At 45.2% G+C, this 19,949-nt stretch overlaps 1 protein-coding gene across 3 annotated transcripts in view; it reads right to left on the bottom strand.

Moving 5' to 3' along the window:
* The window catches only part of phkb (phosphorylase kinase, beta), a 408,331-nt gene that overhangs the window by 102,668 nt on the left and 285,714 nt on the right, over positions 1–19,949 (bottom strand). For all 3 annotated transcript variants that reach the window (XM_038806656.1, XM_038806654.1, XM_038806655.1), the window contains 2 exons: positions 7,332–7,387; positions 7,006–7,099 (listed from right to left, as the gene is read on the bottom strand). In XM_038806656.1, the coding sequence (XP_038662584.1) occupies positions 7,006–7,099; positions 7,332–7,387 (150 nt within the window). The remainder of the gene's footprint in view (positions 1–7,005; positions 7,100–7,331; positions 7,388–19,949) is intronic.

The following is a 19,949-nucleotide window of genomic DNA, read 5'->3' as shown; positions in this document are numbered from 1 at the left end:
GTCCATCCCCAGCCAGTGGCACAGATCCCGGCTGAGTGTGGCGGTGCTGGACACAGTCTGCTGCCGGCATACTGGGTTCCCACACCGCACGTGTCCCGCACCGTCGGGAACTTGGCCCATCGGGGGTGGAGCATCGCGGGTGGGCCGGTTGATGATGTACCAACGGCATTGAAACGGCACTTGCCGCATGTCACGATGACGGCAGTTTGGAGGAGGTGGAGCATGGGGGACCAGCGTCAAACCGGTGCCAGGCCCGATTTCGTCGTCGGAGTCCATTCTCCGCCCGATCACCGAACACAAGTCCAGCATTGGGCTACGGAGATTCCTTTTTATGGAGATATCTTTTGTTGGAAGGGCTGTCTACTGCAATACTCTCGATCTCAATCCTTGTTCATTTCTTCTGGGCCAGCTGGCCCAATCACGAGAGAAAATCATGTGGTACACCACAAAACTGTATCCATCAAAATGCTTAGAACACCTTGACAAACTTGAGCCAATCATGAGTATACAGTAAGTTTCATTAAAGGGGTTAAACTACAATAGAGCATTGCTGTTCACAAGAAGGGTGTCAAGAGTTTTCTTTGAATTATTGTGTATGAGCCTAAGATGTAGTTACATCTTAATTTTTTTGTGTATTTAATAAGTGACTGGGGCCAGTACTTGCTGCAGTAGACAACCTTGTCGCATGCCCAGTTATTTAGATATCTTCCAAAAACCTCTGCTCAAAACATTTTGGCACTTTAAATTGCTGGAACTTTGAACCGATGATAGCGCAGCGAGGACAACAGGACATCTAGATCCAGCAGAGGGCAGCAGAGCAGAGCTACTGATCAGCTGTTCTGGGGAAATTTGCATACGTGCAGTGCGGTCAGCCTAAGTTGAAGGTGGTTTGTGGAGAGGCTGTTGGCAAGTGACAGTTCAACCCGAAACACTTTGTGAGTGTTTCCCACCCTACCTCCTCCTCTAACCAACCCCCCCCACCCCACGGTGGTTGGGAAGCGGGAGCAGGGGCCTGTCGTGAAGGTGAGTGAGTGCCTTTAAATTTGCTTACCTTTGAGCGGGAGCAGGGTTTGAGGTAATATCAGGTAAGCTCTTCCTTTCTTTTTCTTTTTCTTGTTATTTTTTAAATCTATTGGTGATGTCAGGGAAGGCAGTACAATGCTCCTCCTGCAGAATGTTTGAGGTGAGGGACGCCGTCAGTGTCCCTGCTGATTTCATCTGTGGGAAGTGCACCCAACTCCAGCTCCTCAAAAACCGTGTTAGGGACCTGGAGCTTGAGCTGGATGAACTTCGGATCATTCGGGAGGCAGAGGGGGTCATAGATAGGAGCTTCAGGGAAATAGTTACACCAAAGACTGGAGATAGATGGGTAACTGTAAGAGGGACTGGGAAGAAGCAGTCAGTGCAGGGACCCCCTGCGGTCGTTCCCCTGAGTAACAAGTATACCGTTTTGGATACTTGTGGGGGGGACGACTTACCAGGGGTAAGCCATGGGGTACGGGCCTCTGGCACGGAGTCTGTCCCTGTTGCTCAGAAGGGAAGGGGGGAAAGGAGTAGAACATTAGTAATTGGGGACTCAATAGTCAGGGGCACAGATAGGAGATTTTGTGGGAGCGAGAGAGACTCACGTTTGGTATGTTGCCTCCCAGGTGCAAGGGTACGTGATGTCTCGGATCGTGTTTTCCGGGTCCTTAAGGGGGAGGGGGAGCAGCCCCAAGTCGTAGTCCACATTGGCACTAACGACATAGGTAGGAAAGGGGACAAGGATGTCAGGCAGGCCTTTAGGGAGCTAGGATGGAAGCTCAGAGCGAGAACAAACAGAGTTGTTATCTCTGGGTTGTTGCCCGTGCCACGTGATAGTGAGATGAGGAATAGGGAGAGAGAGCAATTAAACACGTGGCTACAGGGATGGTGCAGGCGGGAGGGATTCAGATTTCTGGATAACTGGGGCTCTTTCTGGGGAAGGTGGGACCTCTATAGACAGGATGGTCTACATCTGAACCTGAGGGGTAGCAATATCCTGGGGGGGAGATTTGTTAGTGCTCTTTGGGGGGGTTTAAACTAATTCAGCAGGGGCATGGGAACCTGGATTGTAGTTTTAGGGTACGGGAGATTGAGAGTATAGAGGTCAGGAGCACAGATTTGACTTCGCAGGAGAGTGCCAGTGTTCAGGTAGGTGGTTTGAAGTGTGTCTACTTCAATGCCAGGAGTATACGAAATAAGGTAGGGGAACTGGCAGCATGGGTTGGTACCTGGGACTTCGATGTTGTGGCCATTTCAGAGACATGGATAGAGCAGGGACAGGAATGGTTGTTGCAGGTTCCGGGGTTTAGGTGTTTTAGTAAGTTCAGAGAAGGGGGCAAAAGAGGGGGAGGTGTGGCGCTGCTTGTCAAGGACAGTATTACGGTGGCGGAAAGGATGCTAGATGGGGACTCTTCTTCTGAGGTAGTATGGGCTGAGGTTAGAAACAGGAAAGGAGAGGTCACCCTGTTGGGAGTTTTCTATAGGCCACCTAATAGTTCTAGGGATGTAGAGGAAAGGATGGCGAAGATGATTCTGGAAAAGAGCGAAAGTAACAGGGTAGTTGTTATGGGAGACTTTAACTTTCCAAATATTGACTGGAAAAGATATAGTTCGAGTACATTAGATGGGTCATTCTTTGTACAATGTGTGCAGGAGGGTTTCCTGACACAATATGTTGACAGGCCAACAAGAGGCGAGGCCACATTGGATTTGGTTTTGGGTAATGAACCAGGCCAGGTGTTAGATCTGGAGGTAGGTGAGCACTTTGGAAACAGTGACCACAATTCGGTGACCTTTACGTTAGTGATGGAAAGGGATAAGTATACCCCGCAGGGCAAGAGTTATAGCTGGGGGAAGGGCAATTATGATGCCATTAGACATGACTTAGGATGTGTTGGTTGGAGAAGTAGGCTGCAAGGGTTGGGCACACTGGATATGTGGAGCTTGTTCAAGGAACAGCTATTGCATGTTCTTGATAAGTACGTACCAGTCAGGCAGGGAGGAAGGGGTCGAGCGAGGGAACCGTGGTTTACCAAAGAAGTGGAATCTCTTGTTAAGAGGAAGAAGGAGGCCTATGTGAAGATGAGGCGTGAAGTTTCAGTTGGGGCGCTTGATATTTACAAGGAAGCGAGGAAGGATCTAAAGAGAGAGCTGAGACGAGCAAGGAGGGGACATGAGAAGTCTTTGGCAGGTAGGATCAAGGAAAACCCAAAAGCTTTCTATAGGTATGTCAGGAATAAAAGAATGACTAGGGTAAGAGTAGGGCCAGTCAAGGACAGTGGTGGGAAGTTGTGTGTGGAGGCTGAGGAGATAAGCGAGATACTAAATGAATACTTTTCGTCAGTATTCACTCAAGAAAAAGATAATATTGTGGAGGAGAATGCTGAGACCCAGGCTATTAGAATAGATGGCATTGAGGTGCGTAGGGAAGAAGTGTTGGCAATTCTGGACAAGGTGAAAATAGATAAGTCCCGGGGGCCGGATGGGATTTATCCTAGGATTCTCTGGGAAGCCAGGGAAGAGATTGCTGAGCCTTTGGCTTTGATTTTTAGGTCATCATTGGCTACAGGAATAGTGCCAGAGGACTGGAGGATAGCAAATGTGGTCCCTTTGTTCAAGAAGGGGAGTAGAGATAACCCCGGTAACTATAGGCCGGTGAGCCTAACGTCTGTGGTGGGTAAAGTCTTGGAGAGGATTATAAAAGATACGATTTATAATCATCTAGATAGGAATAATATGATTAGGGACAGTCAGCATGGTTTTGTGAAGGGTAGGTCATGCCTCACAAACCTTATCGAGTTCTTTGAGAAGGTGACTGAACAGGTAGACGAGGGTAGAGCAGTTGATGTGGTGTATATGGATTTCAGTAAAGCGTTTGATAAGGTTCCCCACGGTCGTCTATTGCAGAAAATACGGAGGCTGGGGATTGAGGGTGATTTAGAGATGTGGATCAGAAATTGGCTAGTTGAAAGAAGACAGAGAGTGGTAGTTGATGGGAAATGTTCAGAATGGAGTTCAGTTACGAGTGGCGTACCACAAGGATCTGTTCTGGGGCCGTTGCTGTTTGTCATTTTTATAAATGACCTAGAGGAGGGCGCAGAAGGATGGGTGAGTAAATTTGCAGACGACACTAAAGTCGGTGGAGTTGTAGACAGTGCGGAAGGATGTTGCAGGTTACAGAGGGACATAGATAAGCTGCAGAGCTGGGCTGAGAGGTGGCAAATGGAGTTTAATGTGGAGAAGTGTGAGGTGATTCACTTTGGAAAGAATAACAGAAATGCGGAATATTTGGCTAATGGTAAAATTCTTGGTAGTGTGGATGAGCAGAGGGATCTCGGTGTCCATGTACATAGATCCCTGAAAGTTGCCACCCAGGTTGATAGGGTTGTGAAGAAGGCCTATGGTGTGTTGGCCTTTATTGGTAGAGGGATTGAGTTCCGGAGCCATGAGGTCATGTTGCAGTTGTACAAAACTCTAGTACGGCCGCATTTGGAGTATTGCGTACAGTTCTGGTCGCCTCATTATAGGAAGGACGTGGAAGCTTTGGAACGGGTGCAGAGGAGATTTACCAGGATGTTGCCTGGTATGGAGGGAAAATCTTATGAGGAAAGGCTGATGGACTTGAGGTTGTTTTCGTTAGAGAGAAGAAGGTTAAGAGGTGACTTAATAGAGGCATACAAAATGATCAGAGGGTTAGATAGGGTGGACAGCGAGAGCCTTCTCCCGCGGATGGAGGTGGCTAGCACGAGGGGACATAGCCTTAAATTGAGGGGTAATAGATATAGGACAGAGGTCAGAGGTGGGTTTTTTACGCAAAGAGTGGTGAGGCCGTGGAATGCCCTACCTGCAACAGTAGTGAACATGCCATCATTGAGGGCATTTAAAAATTTATTGGATAAGCATATGGATGATAAGGGCATAGTGTAGGTTAGATGGCCTTTAGATTTTTTTCCATGTCGGTGCAACATCGAGGGCCGAAGGGCCTGTACTGCGCTGTATCGTTCTATATTATCTATATTCTATATCTGGGACCTTGGTGAGCAATGAGAACAGTAGTGTATTTCCTTTCCCAATGAGATTAATGGATTAAAAAATAAACAGAGAAAGGACTGAGGAGGAAGGTGAATTCAATGCCAGTCAGGTACATAATGAGAGAGAGAAAGAAAGATTAGATTAAGAGAGAGGAAGAAACAGAAAATAAAAATAAGAATTCTAAATATAACATTTAAAAAAATCTCCAACAGCAATTCACTACCTTGAAGAATGAGACCCACTCTTTTAATTGTTCCTTTTCTGGACCAGTGAGAATAAATGGCAATTATTAATAATTATCATATTTTGTCGCACCATTAATTACTGTACAGGTTGAAAATGCCTTACCCGAAATGCTCGGGGCCGAGTGTGTATCGGGTTTCGGAATTTTTCGGAATATATTGCGCATTGGGAACTGCGCATGTGCGGAACATTGGGAACTGTGTATATGTGGAACATTGGGAACTGTGCATGTGTGGAGCATTGGGAACTGCGCATGTGCGATGCACATTGGGAACTGTGTATATGTGGAACATTGGGAACTGTGCATGTGTGGCGTGCGTTGGGAACTACGCATGTGCCACGCACTCAAACAGGTGCGGATTTTGGAATTTTTCAGTTTTTGGAATTTTGGATAAGGGATGCTCAACCTGTACTTCATTTTCTGTAATGAGTTTAATGGATAATTAATGTTAAATTCAGTAACTTCATGAAATTGACAGAAATGCTAAGAGTAAGATACAATTTTTGCAAATTTACCACTGGAGCGATGCACATTGCCCAGAAACATGTGCTGATTTTCAATTCATGACATCTTTTGCTCATCACAGGTTTCTGGCTAACTTGAAGCTTAATATTGCTATGCATTATTCGTATGCCTTATTCAGCAAATTCTGGCCCACAGTCTTCTTTGTAAAGCCATGGTTTATGCCTGGTGTTTAAAAGTCTGTTAAATTAAATCTAAAACTTAAATCACGTGGACCTAATTTAATTACCCCATATTAAACGAGAAAACCAATTTCTGCCTTTTTGCCCTACAACCACAACAGACAAGCTGTATCAGGGTTTTGCTGCTATTCTGACTGGCTCTCATGAGGCCCGAGGATGAATTTGTTCTGATCCTCAGACCTCTTTGTTTAGGTGCAATGTCACTGGTGCCATGAGAAGCCTACATCCAGTTTAGGGTGTTAAGGAATTTAGGCTCCAGAATCCTTCAAGTTTAAAGAGAAAAAATAATGCGAATATACCTTGAGATGCTCAGACTGTCTATCTACCCATCTATCCATTCTTTAATCCACTTGACCAACAGAAATCTATCAATCTCAATTGGAAATGTTCAACTAACCTCACCTCAATAGCTTCTGCCTTCTGACAAATCTCTGAACGCTAACTTTTTAAGGTTATGCTCACTTGATAGAATAACACCAACAAAGATATTTGTTGGGATAGAAATATTTCAATTACTTTAGAATTGAATATTAAGAAAAGTATCTTCAGCTGATTGAAAGCATAATTTTATTCAAAGCAGCTTTTAGGTAAGTCTTGCTTTTTAAGCCTGTCACGTAGTTTTACGTTGCTGTAATTGCATTTTTCATGCAGATTATCTCATTGGCATTCAGCACAAATAGATGAGACACCAATTTAACCCATAATTTATATATTTTCGAAAGTATATTCGGCCAAACGTTTGGAAATGATAACAAAAACACAGCATTTGTTTAAATTAGCTTTAAGAAAAATTAAAATAGTAGAGATTTGATGGCAATATTTAGTACTGCTGTTGTTGAATCAGAGGACGACCGCCATTTATCAGGATTTTGTAGGTCATGCTCGAAGTGAAATCTCAGTTGCACAGCACGATAACCACATCTCCATACGTAACTGAATATCTTCACTGTAGCAGTCTTCAATACTTTCTTCTATCAAAAGCTATTATTACATGTTGTTTACCTTAACAAGCTCCTGTTGAGGCCATATTTGTATGGGTTCTACTTGCTGGGGGGTCTGGGTCTGTATTCCATACGTGTTGAGAAACACTTGCAGGCTATAAACACAGAATGCTTACCTTTTATTAATATAACGTATGCTGGTAAAAGTGTTATAAAATGCAATATCTGAATTTTTCATGCAAGTTAACAGTGCCTAAGACACAAGTTATAACTAAATTAATATTCTCAGAGCATCAGCTGTATAATCTCTTGGCTAAAGAACAAATAAATACTGTAGATGAGGTAGAAGCTTATAATAGCCTGTCTAATGGGCTATGCATCACATACCGCTGGCTTTCAGCAATCAGGGACACATGAACTACCATATCATTTTCTAAAAGACCCTGAAAGACAATAAAAATGGATAGATGTCAAATATCAAGCAAATTATGCAAATATACTAGTAACTTTGAAATAGAAGATTAGTAAAAATGAACTAAACAAAATATATTTATCAGCATGTTTCCTTATAATATCTAACTCTTTACAATCAATCTAGTTTTGTTGAGCGAGCAATGCAACATTCTACAGCTGAAGCCCATTAATCTAACAACTACCCAAAGGGGTTTATTGTCAATGCTATTTAGTATGATGCATAACTTGTTGTTTGGTGCAATATATTCTCTTATGCTATCAGTAGATTGTCACAGTAGGGTTCTGAATTTAATGGTCCAAAGCAAAAAAAACATGTCTTTAGCAGCTTTTACTGCAGCATTAAATGTATATGTGTAGCATCACAGGATTCTAATATGCTTCATACAGAAATTGTGCTGTAGCAATGTTGAAGAAACACTGCTGAAACAGGTCAGCTTAAATGTAATAATATAAATTAACAGTACCCTACATAATGCCATTTTTTCAGTGATACAATAGTTCAACCTGCTGATGAATACTAGTCAGCCGTCCACAGAATGCACAGAATGTATTATTTAAGTTAGGATGAGGATATCGTCTCTTTGCTCAACTTTGTAAAATTGTAGTAAATCCACAGAATAACGGGACACGATCTGAAAAGGTTTTGTACATATCAGAATATCAACATGGTTGGAAGGGAAGAGAATTAGAAAATAATCCTAACTTCACCACAGCTGTGCAATATCTAATTTATCTTTGCTTAGATCAGGGATGTTAAACAGCAGCACACCAACTCCTGTGCCCTCCACAGAAGCTCCATAATTTCTTCAATGACCCCTATAAGGGATAGCTGGTTAGGGAACTGCAGAACTGGATAACTAGTTGGTACTTGGATGGCGTATACCACATAATTTTTCACGCATTTTACAAAAGGGGCTTGAAACAAGAGTACGACATTTTCAGGATACTTAAATACTGCCAGCAGGAGCCACCAGGTACGTCTAAACCAAGTAGGGGAGGTGATCACTCATCGGCGAAGACAAATCTCTTTCGGTACTATTAACCTCACTGAATAATTAAATTGGGTAGTAAAGGAAGTTGATGTTAGTACTTGATTTTAGTTATTTCTTTAGTGCAGGCTGTCAGCTTATTTACAAATATTATGCAATTCATTGGACGAGACCTTCCGGCTGTTCACACTGGCGGAATCTTCCAGTCCCACCGACTGCTCACCCCTGCCCTAACCCTAACCCTAAGCCGGGTTTCCCGGTGGCCCGGGTAGATTCAATGAGAAATCCCCTTGACTGCGGGTTGAACCTCAAAATCCTGCCGTCGGCCAATGGTGGGCTGCCTCCCGCAACCAAGAAACAAGCTGCGGGGAGGCCTCAGAATCTCGGCCCTCATCTGAGATAATTGCTAGCTGTCCGGAAATTCAGGTAAATTACATACTGTCTTCCTTTTCTTTAAATATAACTTATAAGACCATAAGACATAGGAGTGGAAGCAAGGCCATTCGGCCCATCGAGTCCACTCCGCCATTCAATCATGGCTGATGGGCATTTCAACTCCACCTACCAGCATTCTCCCCGTAGCCCTTAATTCCTCGCGACATCAAGAATTTATCTATCTCTGCCTTGAAGCCATTTAGCGTCCCGGCCTCCACTGCACTCCGCGGCAATGAATTCCACAGGCCCACCACTCTCTGGCTGAAGAAATGTCTCCGCATTTCTGTTCTGAATTTACCCCCTCTAATTCTAAGGCTGTGCCCACGGGTCCTCGTCTCCTCGCCTAACGGAAACAGTTTCTTAGCGTCCACCCTTTCTAAGTCATGTATTATCTTGTAAGTTTCTATTAGATCTCCCCTTAACCTTCTAAACTCCAATGAATACAATCCCAGGATCCTCAGCCGTTCATCATATGTTAGACCCGCCATTCCAGGGATCATCCGTGTGAATCTCCGCTGGACACGCTCCAGTGCCAGTATGTCCTTCCTGAGATGTGGGGCCCAAAACTGGACACAGTACTCCAAATGGGGCCTAACCCGAGCCTTATAAAGGCTCAGTAGCACATCGCTGCTTTTATATTCCAACCCTCTTGAGATAAATGACAACATTGCATTCGCTTTCTTAATCACAGATTCAACCTGCATGTTTACCTTTAGGGAATCCTCGACTAGCACTCCCAGATCCTTTTGTACTTTGGCATTATGAATTTTCTCACCGTTTAGAAAGTAGTCTATGCTTGGATTCTTTTTTCCAAAGTGCAAGACCTCACATTTTCTCACGTTGAATTGCATCAGCCATTTCCTGCACCACTCTCCCAAACTGTCTAGATTCTTCTGCAGCCTCCCCACTTCCTCAGCACTACCTGCCTGACCACCTAACTTCGTATCATCGGCAAACTTCGCTAGAATGCCCCCAGTCCCTTCATCCAGATCATTAATATATATGGTGAACAGCTGCGGCCCCAACACTGAACCCTGTGGGACACCGCTGGTCACTGGCTGCCATTCCGAAAAAGAACCTTTTATCCCAACTCTCTGCCTTCTGTCAGACAGCCAATCCTCAACCCATGCCAGTAGCTCACCTCGAACACCATGGGCCCTCACCTTACTCAGCAGCCTCCTGTGTGGCACCTTATCAAAGGCCTTTTGGAAATCCAGATAGACCACGTCCACTGGGTTTCCCTGGTCTAACCTACTTGTCACCTCCTCAAAGAATTCTAACAGGTTCATCAGGCAAGACCTCCCCCTACCAAATCCATGTTGACTTGTTCTAATCCGACCCTGCTCTTCCAAGAATTTAGAAATCTCATCCTTAACGATCGATTCTAGAATTTTACCAACAACCGAGGTTAGGCTAATTGGCCTATAATTTTCCATCTTTTGTCTTGTCTTGATCCTTTCTTGAACAAGGGGGTTACAACAGCGATCTTCCAATCGTCCGGGACTTTCCCTGACTCCAGTGATTTTTGAAAGATCTCAACCAACGCTTCCGCTATATCTTCAGCCACCTCTCTCAGAACTCTAGGGTGTAGCCCATCGGGGCCAGGAGATTTGTCAATTTTAAGACCTTTTAGCTTTTTTAGCACCATCTCTTTTGTAATGGCAACCATATTCAACTCAGCCCCCTGACCCTCTATAATTTTTGGGATATTACTCAAAAATACTTATTAAGTTCTCCAGCCATTTCCTCGTCTCCCATCACTAGCCTTCCGGAATCAGTTTGAATTGGCCCAATGTCTACTTTGGCCTGTCGTTTGTTTCTTATGTATTGAAAGAAACTTTTACTATCATTTCTTATATTACTGGCTAGACTGCCTTCATATTTGATCCTCTCCTTCCTTATTTGTCTCTTTGTTAACCTCTGTTTGTTTTTGTAGCCTTCCCAATCTTCTGATTTCCCAGTGCTTTTGGCCACTTTATAGGATCTCTCTTTTTCTTTGATACATTTCCTGACCTCCTTTGTCAGCCATGGCTGTCTAATCCCTCCCCGGATAATCTTTCTTTTCTTGGGGATGAACCTCTGTACAGTGTCCTCAATTATGCATACAAACTCCTGCCATTTTTGCTCTGCTGTCTTCCCCACTAGGGTCTGCTTCCAGTCGATTTTCGCCAGTTCCTCTCTCATGCCCTCGTAATTACCTTTATTTAACTGTAACACCATTACATCCGATTTTGCCTTCTCTCTTTCAAACTGCAGACTGAACTCAACCATATTATGATCGCTGCTTCCTAAGTGTTCCCTTACTTTAAGATCTTTTATAAAGTCTGGTTCATTACATAGCACTAGGTCCAGAATAGCCTGCTCCCTTGTGGGCTCCATGACAAGCTGTTCCAAAAAGCCATCTTGTAAGCATTCCATGAATTCCTTTTCTTTGGATCCACTGGCTACATTATTTACCCAATCCACCTGCATATTGAAGTCCCCCATGATCACCGTGACCTTGCCTTTCTGACATGCCTTTTCTATTTCCCGGTACATGTTGCGCCCCTGGTCCTGACCACTGTTAGGAGGTCTGTACATAACTCCCATTATGGTTTTTTTGCCTTTGTGGTTCCTCAATTCTACCCACACAGACTCCACATCATCCGACCCTATGTCGTTTAGTGCCATAGATTTAATTTTGTTCTTAACTAACAAGGCAACCCCACCCCCTCGGCCCACCTTCCTGTCTTTTCGATAGGTTGTATATCCTTGGATGTTTAACTGCCAGTCCTGAACCCCCTGCAGCCATGTCTCTGTGATGCCTACCACATCATAATCATTCACGATGATCTGTGCCATTAGTTCGTCTACTTTGTTACAAATGCTACGAGCATTCAGGTAAAGTGCCTTAATGCTAACTTTCTTATCATTACAGATATTGGAAGTCCTAAGATGTCCAAAGTTATCCTTCCTTTTTGTTGAATTCCTAGTCTGCCTCAAGCTTAAATCCACCTGCCTACATGTTATCCTCCTGCGTATCTTGGCATTTAACTCCATGCTCCCTGTCGCTTTCACTTTCCCTTCCCCCCAACTCAGAAGTTTAAAGTCCTACTGACCACCCTATTTATCCTCTTCGCCAGAACACTGGTTCCAGATCGGTTCAGGTGGAGACCGTCCCAACGGTACAGATCCCCCCGGTTCCAAAACTGATGCCAATGTCCCATGAAGTGGAATCCCTCTTTCCCACACCAATCCCTTAGCCACGTGTTTACTTCCCTAATTTTCTTGTCCCTATGCCAATTGGCACGTGGCTCGGGCAGTAATCCGGAGATTATGACCCTTGAGGACCTGTATTTCAATTTTCTTCCTAGTGCTTGATAGTCCCCGAACAGGTCCTCCACCCTAGCTTTACCTATGTTGTTAGTCCCAACGTGGACCACAACAACTGGATCCTCCCCCTCCCGCTCCAATATCCTTTCAAGCCGGTCAGAGATGTCCCGCACCCAGGCAACACACCATGCGAGACTCCCGATCCGGCTTGCATAGGATACTATCTGTCCCCCTAATTATAGAATCCCCTATAACAACTACTTGTCTTTTTACTCCCCCCTCTTGAATGGCCTTCTGCACCATGGTACCGTGGTCAGCTGGCTCATCCTGTCCAGAGCCCTTTTCCTCATCCATACAGGGAGCAAGAGTCTCATACCTGTTGGACAAGGTCAAGGGCTGAGGCTCCTGCACTCCTGAACTCAGGTTCCCCCTGCCTGCCTCACTAACAGTCACACTCTGAAATCCCTGATCACTTACTGAATGTGAATTACTTAATCTCCCAGGTGTGACTGCCTCCTGAAACAAACTGTCCAGGTAACTCTCCCCCTCCCGGATGTGCCGCAGTGTTTGAAGCTCAGATTCCAGATCATCAACTCTGAGCCGGAGTTCTTCCAGCAACCAACACTTGCTGCAGATGTGGTCATTGCCATTCACAAGGGGAACAGCCAGCTCCCACATCATACAGCTACAGCACATCACCTGCCCAGCCATCTCTGATTAGTTAATTAATTTATTACTTTGTATAAATTTCAGTTTAAAAAAAAAACTTGGATACCTCTGCTATAGTCTTTTTCAACCTAGTTCTGGTTAACAAATAAGAAAAAGAAAAATAATAATGTAATAGGCACTCACCTGCTCACCCCAATGGGTCTTATTATTAGGTTAGAGGAGGAGGGCGGGTGGGAGACACTACACGTGTAGTGTCTCGGGTGCTTGACTTCCGTCGAACTCCTTGGGTCACTGATGCAGGTGCACCTTTAACTTACGCTGACCGCACTGCACGTATGCAAATCTCCCCGGAACAGCCAATCAGAAGCTCTGCTCTGCTGGTCCCATTTGAAAGCAAATCAATTTACTTTTCCAGAAAACATTTCCAGAAGCAATGAAATTGTACTATTTTTGCATTGGTGGAAACAATGGCAAAAATTGTTTTAACTACCTTTTTTAGTTGAAAAGCTATGAATGGAAGTTCATATGGTAGGCAGGAATTTCTTTTCGTGGGCCTTAACATCCTATGGTCAACTCTGGAAATATCATTTGAACTTTGCACTATCCTTGCCTTTGATATACTCTTTCAAAAGATTAAAACTGATTAGTCTCAAAAAAGAACGCATAGACTAACATAAATTGTATCTAAACTGGATAGCCACACTATTTGCCTCTGAAAGAAGGAGTTAACCACGTAGTCATGTATTTTAGTGCTGAACCACTTTAGGATTTTTGTGAAAGCATGCTTCAAAATCAGAAGTGTGATATAACACCAAGATAAAGATGGTAGCTTTTGATACATTCTTTTTCAGCTTCAAGTTAGCAAAACAAAAAGTAGAATTATATGAATCTGGATCAGAAAAATCTCCGTAGAATGGGGAGGAAAACGCAAAAGAATTGGAAGGAAATCATCTACATTAGAACATAGAACATTACAGCGCAGTACAGGCCCTTCGGCCCATGATGTTGCGCCGTCCTGTGAAACCCCTCTAAAGTCCCTCTACACTATTCCCTTATCGTCCATATGCCTATCCAATGACCATTTGAATGCGTTTAGTGTTGGCGAGTCCACTACTGCTGCAGGCAGGGCATTCCACGCCCTTACTACTCTCGGAGTAAAGAACCTTCCTCTGACATCTGTCCTATATCTATCTCCCCTCAATTTAAAGCTATGTCCCCTCGTGCTGGACATCACCATCCGAGGAAAAAGGCTCTCACTGTCCACCCTATCTAATCCTCTGATCATCTTGTATGCCTCAATTAAGTCAACTCTTAACCTTCTTCTCTCTAACGAAAACAGCCTCAAGTCCTTCAGCCTTTCGTCATATGATCTTCCCTCCATACCAGGCAACATTCTTGTAAATCTCCTCTGTACCCTTTCCAATGCTTCCACATCCTTCCTATAATGTGGCGACCAGAACTGCACACAATACTCCAAATGCGGCCGCACCAGAGTTTTGTACAACTGCAACATGACCTCATGGCTCCGAAACTCAATTCCTCTACCAATAAAAGCTAACACACCGTACGCCTTCTTAACAACACTCTCAACCTGGGTGGCAACTTTCAGGGATCTATGGGCATGGACACCGAGATCTCTCTGCTCATCCACACTACCAAGAATCTTACCATTAGCCCAGTGCTCTGCCTTTCTGTTATTCCTTCCAAAATGAATCACCTCACACTTTTCTGCATTAAACTCCATTTGCCACCTGTAAGCCCAGCTCTGCAGCTTACCTATGTCCCTCTGTAACTTGTAACATCCTTCTGCACTGTCCACAACTCCACCGACTTTAGTGTCATCTGCAAATTTACTCACCCATCCTTCTACGCCCTCCTCCAGGTCATTTATAAAAATGATAAACAGCAACGGCCCCAAAACAGATCCTTGTGGCACACCACTAGTAACTGGACACCTGTCAGAGCATTTCCCATCAACCACCACTCTTTGACTTCTATCGGCTAGCCAATTTCTGATCCAAACTGCTAAATCACCCTGAATCCCATGCCTCTGTATTTTCTGCAATAGCCTACCGTGAGGAACCTTATCAAACGCTTTACTGAAATCCATATACACCACATCAACTGCTTTACCCTCATCCACCTCTTTGGTCACCTTCTCGAAGAACTCAATGAGGTTTGTGAGGCACGACCTACCCTTCACAAAACCATGTTGACTATCTCTAATCAAATTATTCCTTTTCAGATGATTATACATCCTATCTCTTATAAACCTTTCCAAGACTTTTCCCACAACAGAAGTAAGGCTCACTGGCCTATAGTTACCGGGGTTATCTCTACTCCCTTCTTGTACAAGGGGACAACAGTTGCTATCCTCCAGTCCTCTGGCACTATTCCTGTAGACAAAGATGACTTAAAGATCAAAGCCAAAGGCTCAGCAATCTCCTCCCTAGCTTCCCAGAGAATCCTAGGATAAACCCCATCCAGCCATGGGGACTTATCTATTTTCACACTTTCCAGAATCGCTAACACCTCCTCCTTATGAACCTCAAGCCCTTCTAGTCTAGTAGCTTGTATCTCAGTATTCTCCTCGACAACTTTGTCTTTTTCCTGTGTGAATACTGACGAAAAATACTCATTTAGCACCTCTCCTATCTCCTCGGACTCTACGCACAACTTCCCACTACTGTTCCCCAAAATACATGCTTAAGAATAAGAGTTATCAAAATCCCAGAACAAAATCAGGGAGGCAATGTACAGCCTTGTGTGGATCTAAAGCACAACACAAAACTCAAAGCAGTTTGAAAACAATGACTTTGAAGGAATGTAACGAGAATAATTAAGCAATTAATTCACTCAAGACTGCCGGAAATGTGTATGCAGGCAGGGGTCAATAAACGGCAAGCATGCTTGAAATTATAATCATAAGACACCAAGGAGGAAAGACCAGTAAGTACACTCCTTCCAAATCTAACCTGTTGTTCAACCTCACACGTTTAAGTGCCTTAGGAAATGATCCTTATACTTATCCTTGACCCACAAGTAATTAATCAAGATTCTATTATATTTATACTTTAGCTGCACTATTCAACCAAATTTCCAAAAACAGAAGAAGTATTCAAAGCCCCAACTATTTTAATCTATCTTTCTTTGCATTCAGTTTAAAAGTTGTGGAATTAAAGGCAAAAACTAGAGTCGATGTCTAGGAAGGAGCTGTTAATGTAAAGAATTCCCTTCTGCAAGTCTTTGAGTAGTATTGAAGCAATTCATTACCCCTTAAAATGACAAATAGATTCGGAAACTATACACACACATCTATGACTAAGTTTGCTGAAGGGCCCTAAAATCCTAAGACTGCGTCTGAGTATGAGCTCTAAATGTATTTAAATAATTCCAATAATAATCTTTATTATTGTCACAAGTAGGCTTACATTAACAGTGCAATTAAGTTACTGTGAAAATCCCCTAGTCGCCACATTCTGGTGCCTGTTCGGGTACACAGAGGGAGAATTCAGAATGTCCAATTCACCTAACAAGCAGATCTTTCGGGACTTATGGGAGGAAACCGGAGCAACTGAAGGAAAATCACGAAGGCACGGGGAGAACGTGCAAACTCGACACAGACAGTGAACCAAGCCGGGAATTGAACCCGGGACCGTGGCGCTGTGAAACAACAGTGCTAACCACTCTGCTACCATGCCACCCACATCTAATATATAAAAATTATATAGGGTGCGATCTACTGCCCGCATGGCACATTCTTCAAATATATAGGGCACGAGAATGAGCGAGCTAGTTAGATGGCAGGAGAGGCCAAAATTGGGTGCCGATCAGTTTCCGATCTAACTGGCGGGCTCCTATTGGCGATATCCGGGTCTCGCCGTGGTGTGCGAGAAACCAATTAAGACCAATCTCCAAGAGAGGGGCCCCCTATCAAAAGGCCTCCTGTGATCTAACTAGCTCCCCAGCAAACAGTCAAGTTGGCGCCATTTAGTACACCTATTTAAAAAGGTGAAGCTAGCGCGATAGCTGCTGTGGGGATGGAGGTGGTGGGTATCCATGTTCAAAATATGGCAGTCAGCCTGGGGCACTGGGGCTGCTTCACCAGTGTTCGAAATATGGCGGCACAGTAGCACAGTAGTTAGTACTGTTGCTTCACAGCGCCAGGGTCCCAAGTTCGATTCCCGGCTTGGGTCACTGTCCGTGCGGAGTCTGCACGTTCTCCCTGTGTCTGCGTGGGTTTCCTCCGGGTGCTCAGTCTCCTCCCACAAGATCCGGTCTGCCTCACACTACCCCCTCCCTTGGACCCCAACCATTCCCCCACCGGCTGTTCCCCCTGCCCCATCACCCTGTTCGACCCTCCCAGGGTCTGTGTAACATAACTCCAGGATGATGGGCCTGTGTTGGCACTGTCAGTGTGTCAATATACAAGGCAGGAGAGTGATGATAATCCGCTGTGATCTGAGCTCTAGTGCTCCTCAATTTATGCCATAGTCTGACTCCTGTCTGTCTGCTGACAGCACGCTCACGCACCCATCATCTACAAATGTTGTGCCTTGGTAGGGGTGGGGGCCAAGTCTAGTAGCTGGGAGTCCAGGGAGTTGGGGGCAGGGGAGAGCTACAGGAGGGAGGGGGGTGCAGGCCAGACCCCAGTGCAGAATAACGTGAGGGGCTTCACATCTATCAAGTGCAACATTTTTAATGTGCAATCACTATCCCTAGCTCCCAATGGTGCTGCCCCCCCTCCCTGCACCCCCCCCCCCCCCAATAACTGCTCAGTGATCCTCTATCCGTTTAGCCCTTCGTGCTCTACCACTACGTCTGGGTGTTATCCCAGGATACATATCAGAGATGGGAGCAGCTTGCTACTTACCGCATCACACTGACCTTTGATGCCCCGAGTGGGTGTCCTCTGGAGGGCCTGGGGCCAGAGGGTCCCGTCTGACTTGGTTGTGGCATATGCTTTGTCATGCCACCCCATTTCACATGCTGACCCCGAGATGCACCGTTGTCAGGGGGAGTGGACTCGAAAGAGCTGGTGACTGTAGTCGTCTCCCTGTAGGGAGGCTCTGGGTCGGCCTCCAGAGCTCCCCCCTCTCAATCGATGCCTGTGGGTCACCTCAGCTCAGAAGAGCAATTGGATTGAGCTCTGGATTCCTCTGTGTCAACTGGTTCTGTCAGCCCTGGTGGCTCCTCAATGTTTGCACCATGGTGTTGATGCCCGAGATGCCCCTTTGTGAGTGTGCCCTCTTTCTTGGGTAGTGGGGCACATAGGTAGAGGCAATCCCTTCACATTTTGAACAAGCTGACGTAAGGCAAAATACTGACTATTGGTATGGACCACAATGCTCAGCAAAAGAGATGAGTACATAAAACCATTAAAAATAAAGCTCATTAGAAGTGCACCCACCACTAAATCAGAAGGCTTTGGGCTTAAATTCTTCTGCAGAAACTTGAGCAAAAAATATATGCTGACATTCCACTGCAGTATTGAGAAATTGCACACAGTTGAAATTGTTATTTTTAGAAGACATATTCAACCGAGTCCCGTATCAGTTGAATATAAATCATCCCATGGCAAGAGTAAGGTAATGTTCTTTGGGAACTGGGCTGACGAATCCTTTGTTCCCTTCATCATTGGGTCAGACTGCCTGACAGTGTTGGGGATATGGTTTGGAGGGACCAGGGCATGCGTTAGAAATTGGAAGGAACAAGAAGCTAAAGTTAAAATGTGGGAGTGATGCTTCCTCTTCGTTTTGAGTAGGAATCTGTTCATCCGGTGTGAGGCACTCTCTGTGTTCATGTACATGGTGCAGGTCTGGTCCATTCTGCACTGTGGCGATCACCTGAGTTAGTTTCCATTTTATCTGGAGATCGAAAATGGACCTTGCAAGGGCAAGATCTATAAACCTCTAGATAAAGCGGGGCAAAATATGCCCAGCATCACCTTTATCCTGATGGCCTCTGAAACGGAACAGTTTTTAGACCTTGGGCGGGATTCTCTGGGAATCGGCGGAGCGGGCAGAAACGGCGCAGTGGAGTGGCGGGAACCACTCCGGCGTCGGGCCGGAGTGGGCCTACGCATGCGCAGGAGTGCAGCGGCTGCTGATGTCATCCCCGCGCATGCGCAGGGGGTGGGGTTCAACTTCGCGCTGGCCATCGCGGAGGCTGACATGGCCGGCGTGGAGGAATAGAGTGCCCCCATGGTACAGGCCCACCCATGGATTGGTGGGCCCCAATCGCATGCCAGGCCACCGTGGCGGCACCCCCCGGGGCCAGATCGCCCCGCGCCCACCCCAGGACCCCGGAGCCCACCCCCGCCGCCAGGGGACCTACTCCAATCTATGCCAGCAGGACCTGCATAGAACGGGCGGGACTTCGTCTCATCCCGGGCCGGAGAATCGCCGGGGGCCGCTGTGAGCGGCCGCCGACCGGCGTGGCGCGAATTCCGCATCCGCCAAATCTCCGGCGCTGGAGAATCCCGCCCCTTATGTTGAAATTCGTTTGAAAAACTTTAGTTATCCAGTAAGTGCTGGAGGGGTTAAACACTTCTATTTCGATCTGTGTAAATGCACAAGCTGTTTAACTGAAGCTGCAGTTGCAGGAATAATGCCCAAGGACACATCTTGCTGGTGAAGGAGCCCAGGGAGAAGATAAGCCGCAGATGGGTCTTTAACAAGAATAATAAGGAACATTGCAGTGGTGTCAAGTTGTCTGAGGAGAAGACAATTACCCAGAATTGTTATTGAAGTCGGACATTTACCATGGGAACAACATTATGCTCAGACAGGACAGGTGATTGATAGCCACACTCTTGATAGTGGGGAACCGGTGATAAATATTAGAAGACAGCATGTACGTACATGTCTTCTTTATACAGATTGGATATTACAATTATTGTCGGCATGCACAGGTGATAATTGATTAGTCATTCTCATATACTATGCATGATGTAACCTTAATTGATAGTCATGACTGGACATAGATAATTAGTAACAAATGGTTAGTGTATGCTAATTTCTCGCTACCGAACCTGAAGTATAACTCTGTAGAATTCTTGGAAATGAGCCCTGGGAATCCAACTTAGACTGCCACAAATCCATGCTATAGCATTGTAATAAAGGCC

This window comes from Scyliorhinus canicula, chromosome 9, assembly GCF_902713615.1.
Source record: "Scyliorhinus canicula chromosome 9, sScyCan1.1, whole genome shotgun sequence".
Classification (NCBI taxonomy): domain Eukaryota; kingdom Metazoa; phylum Chordata; class Chondrichthyes; order Carcharhiniformes; family Scyliorhinidae; genus Scyliorhinus; species Scyliorhinus canicula.
The sequence above is the reverse complement of the archived record's forward strand: the minus strand, read 5'-3'. Positions and strand labels throughout refer to the sequence as shown.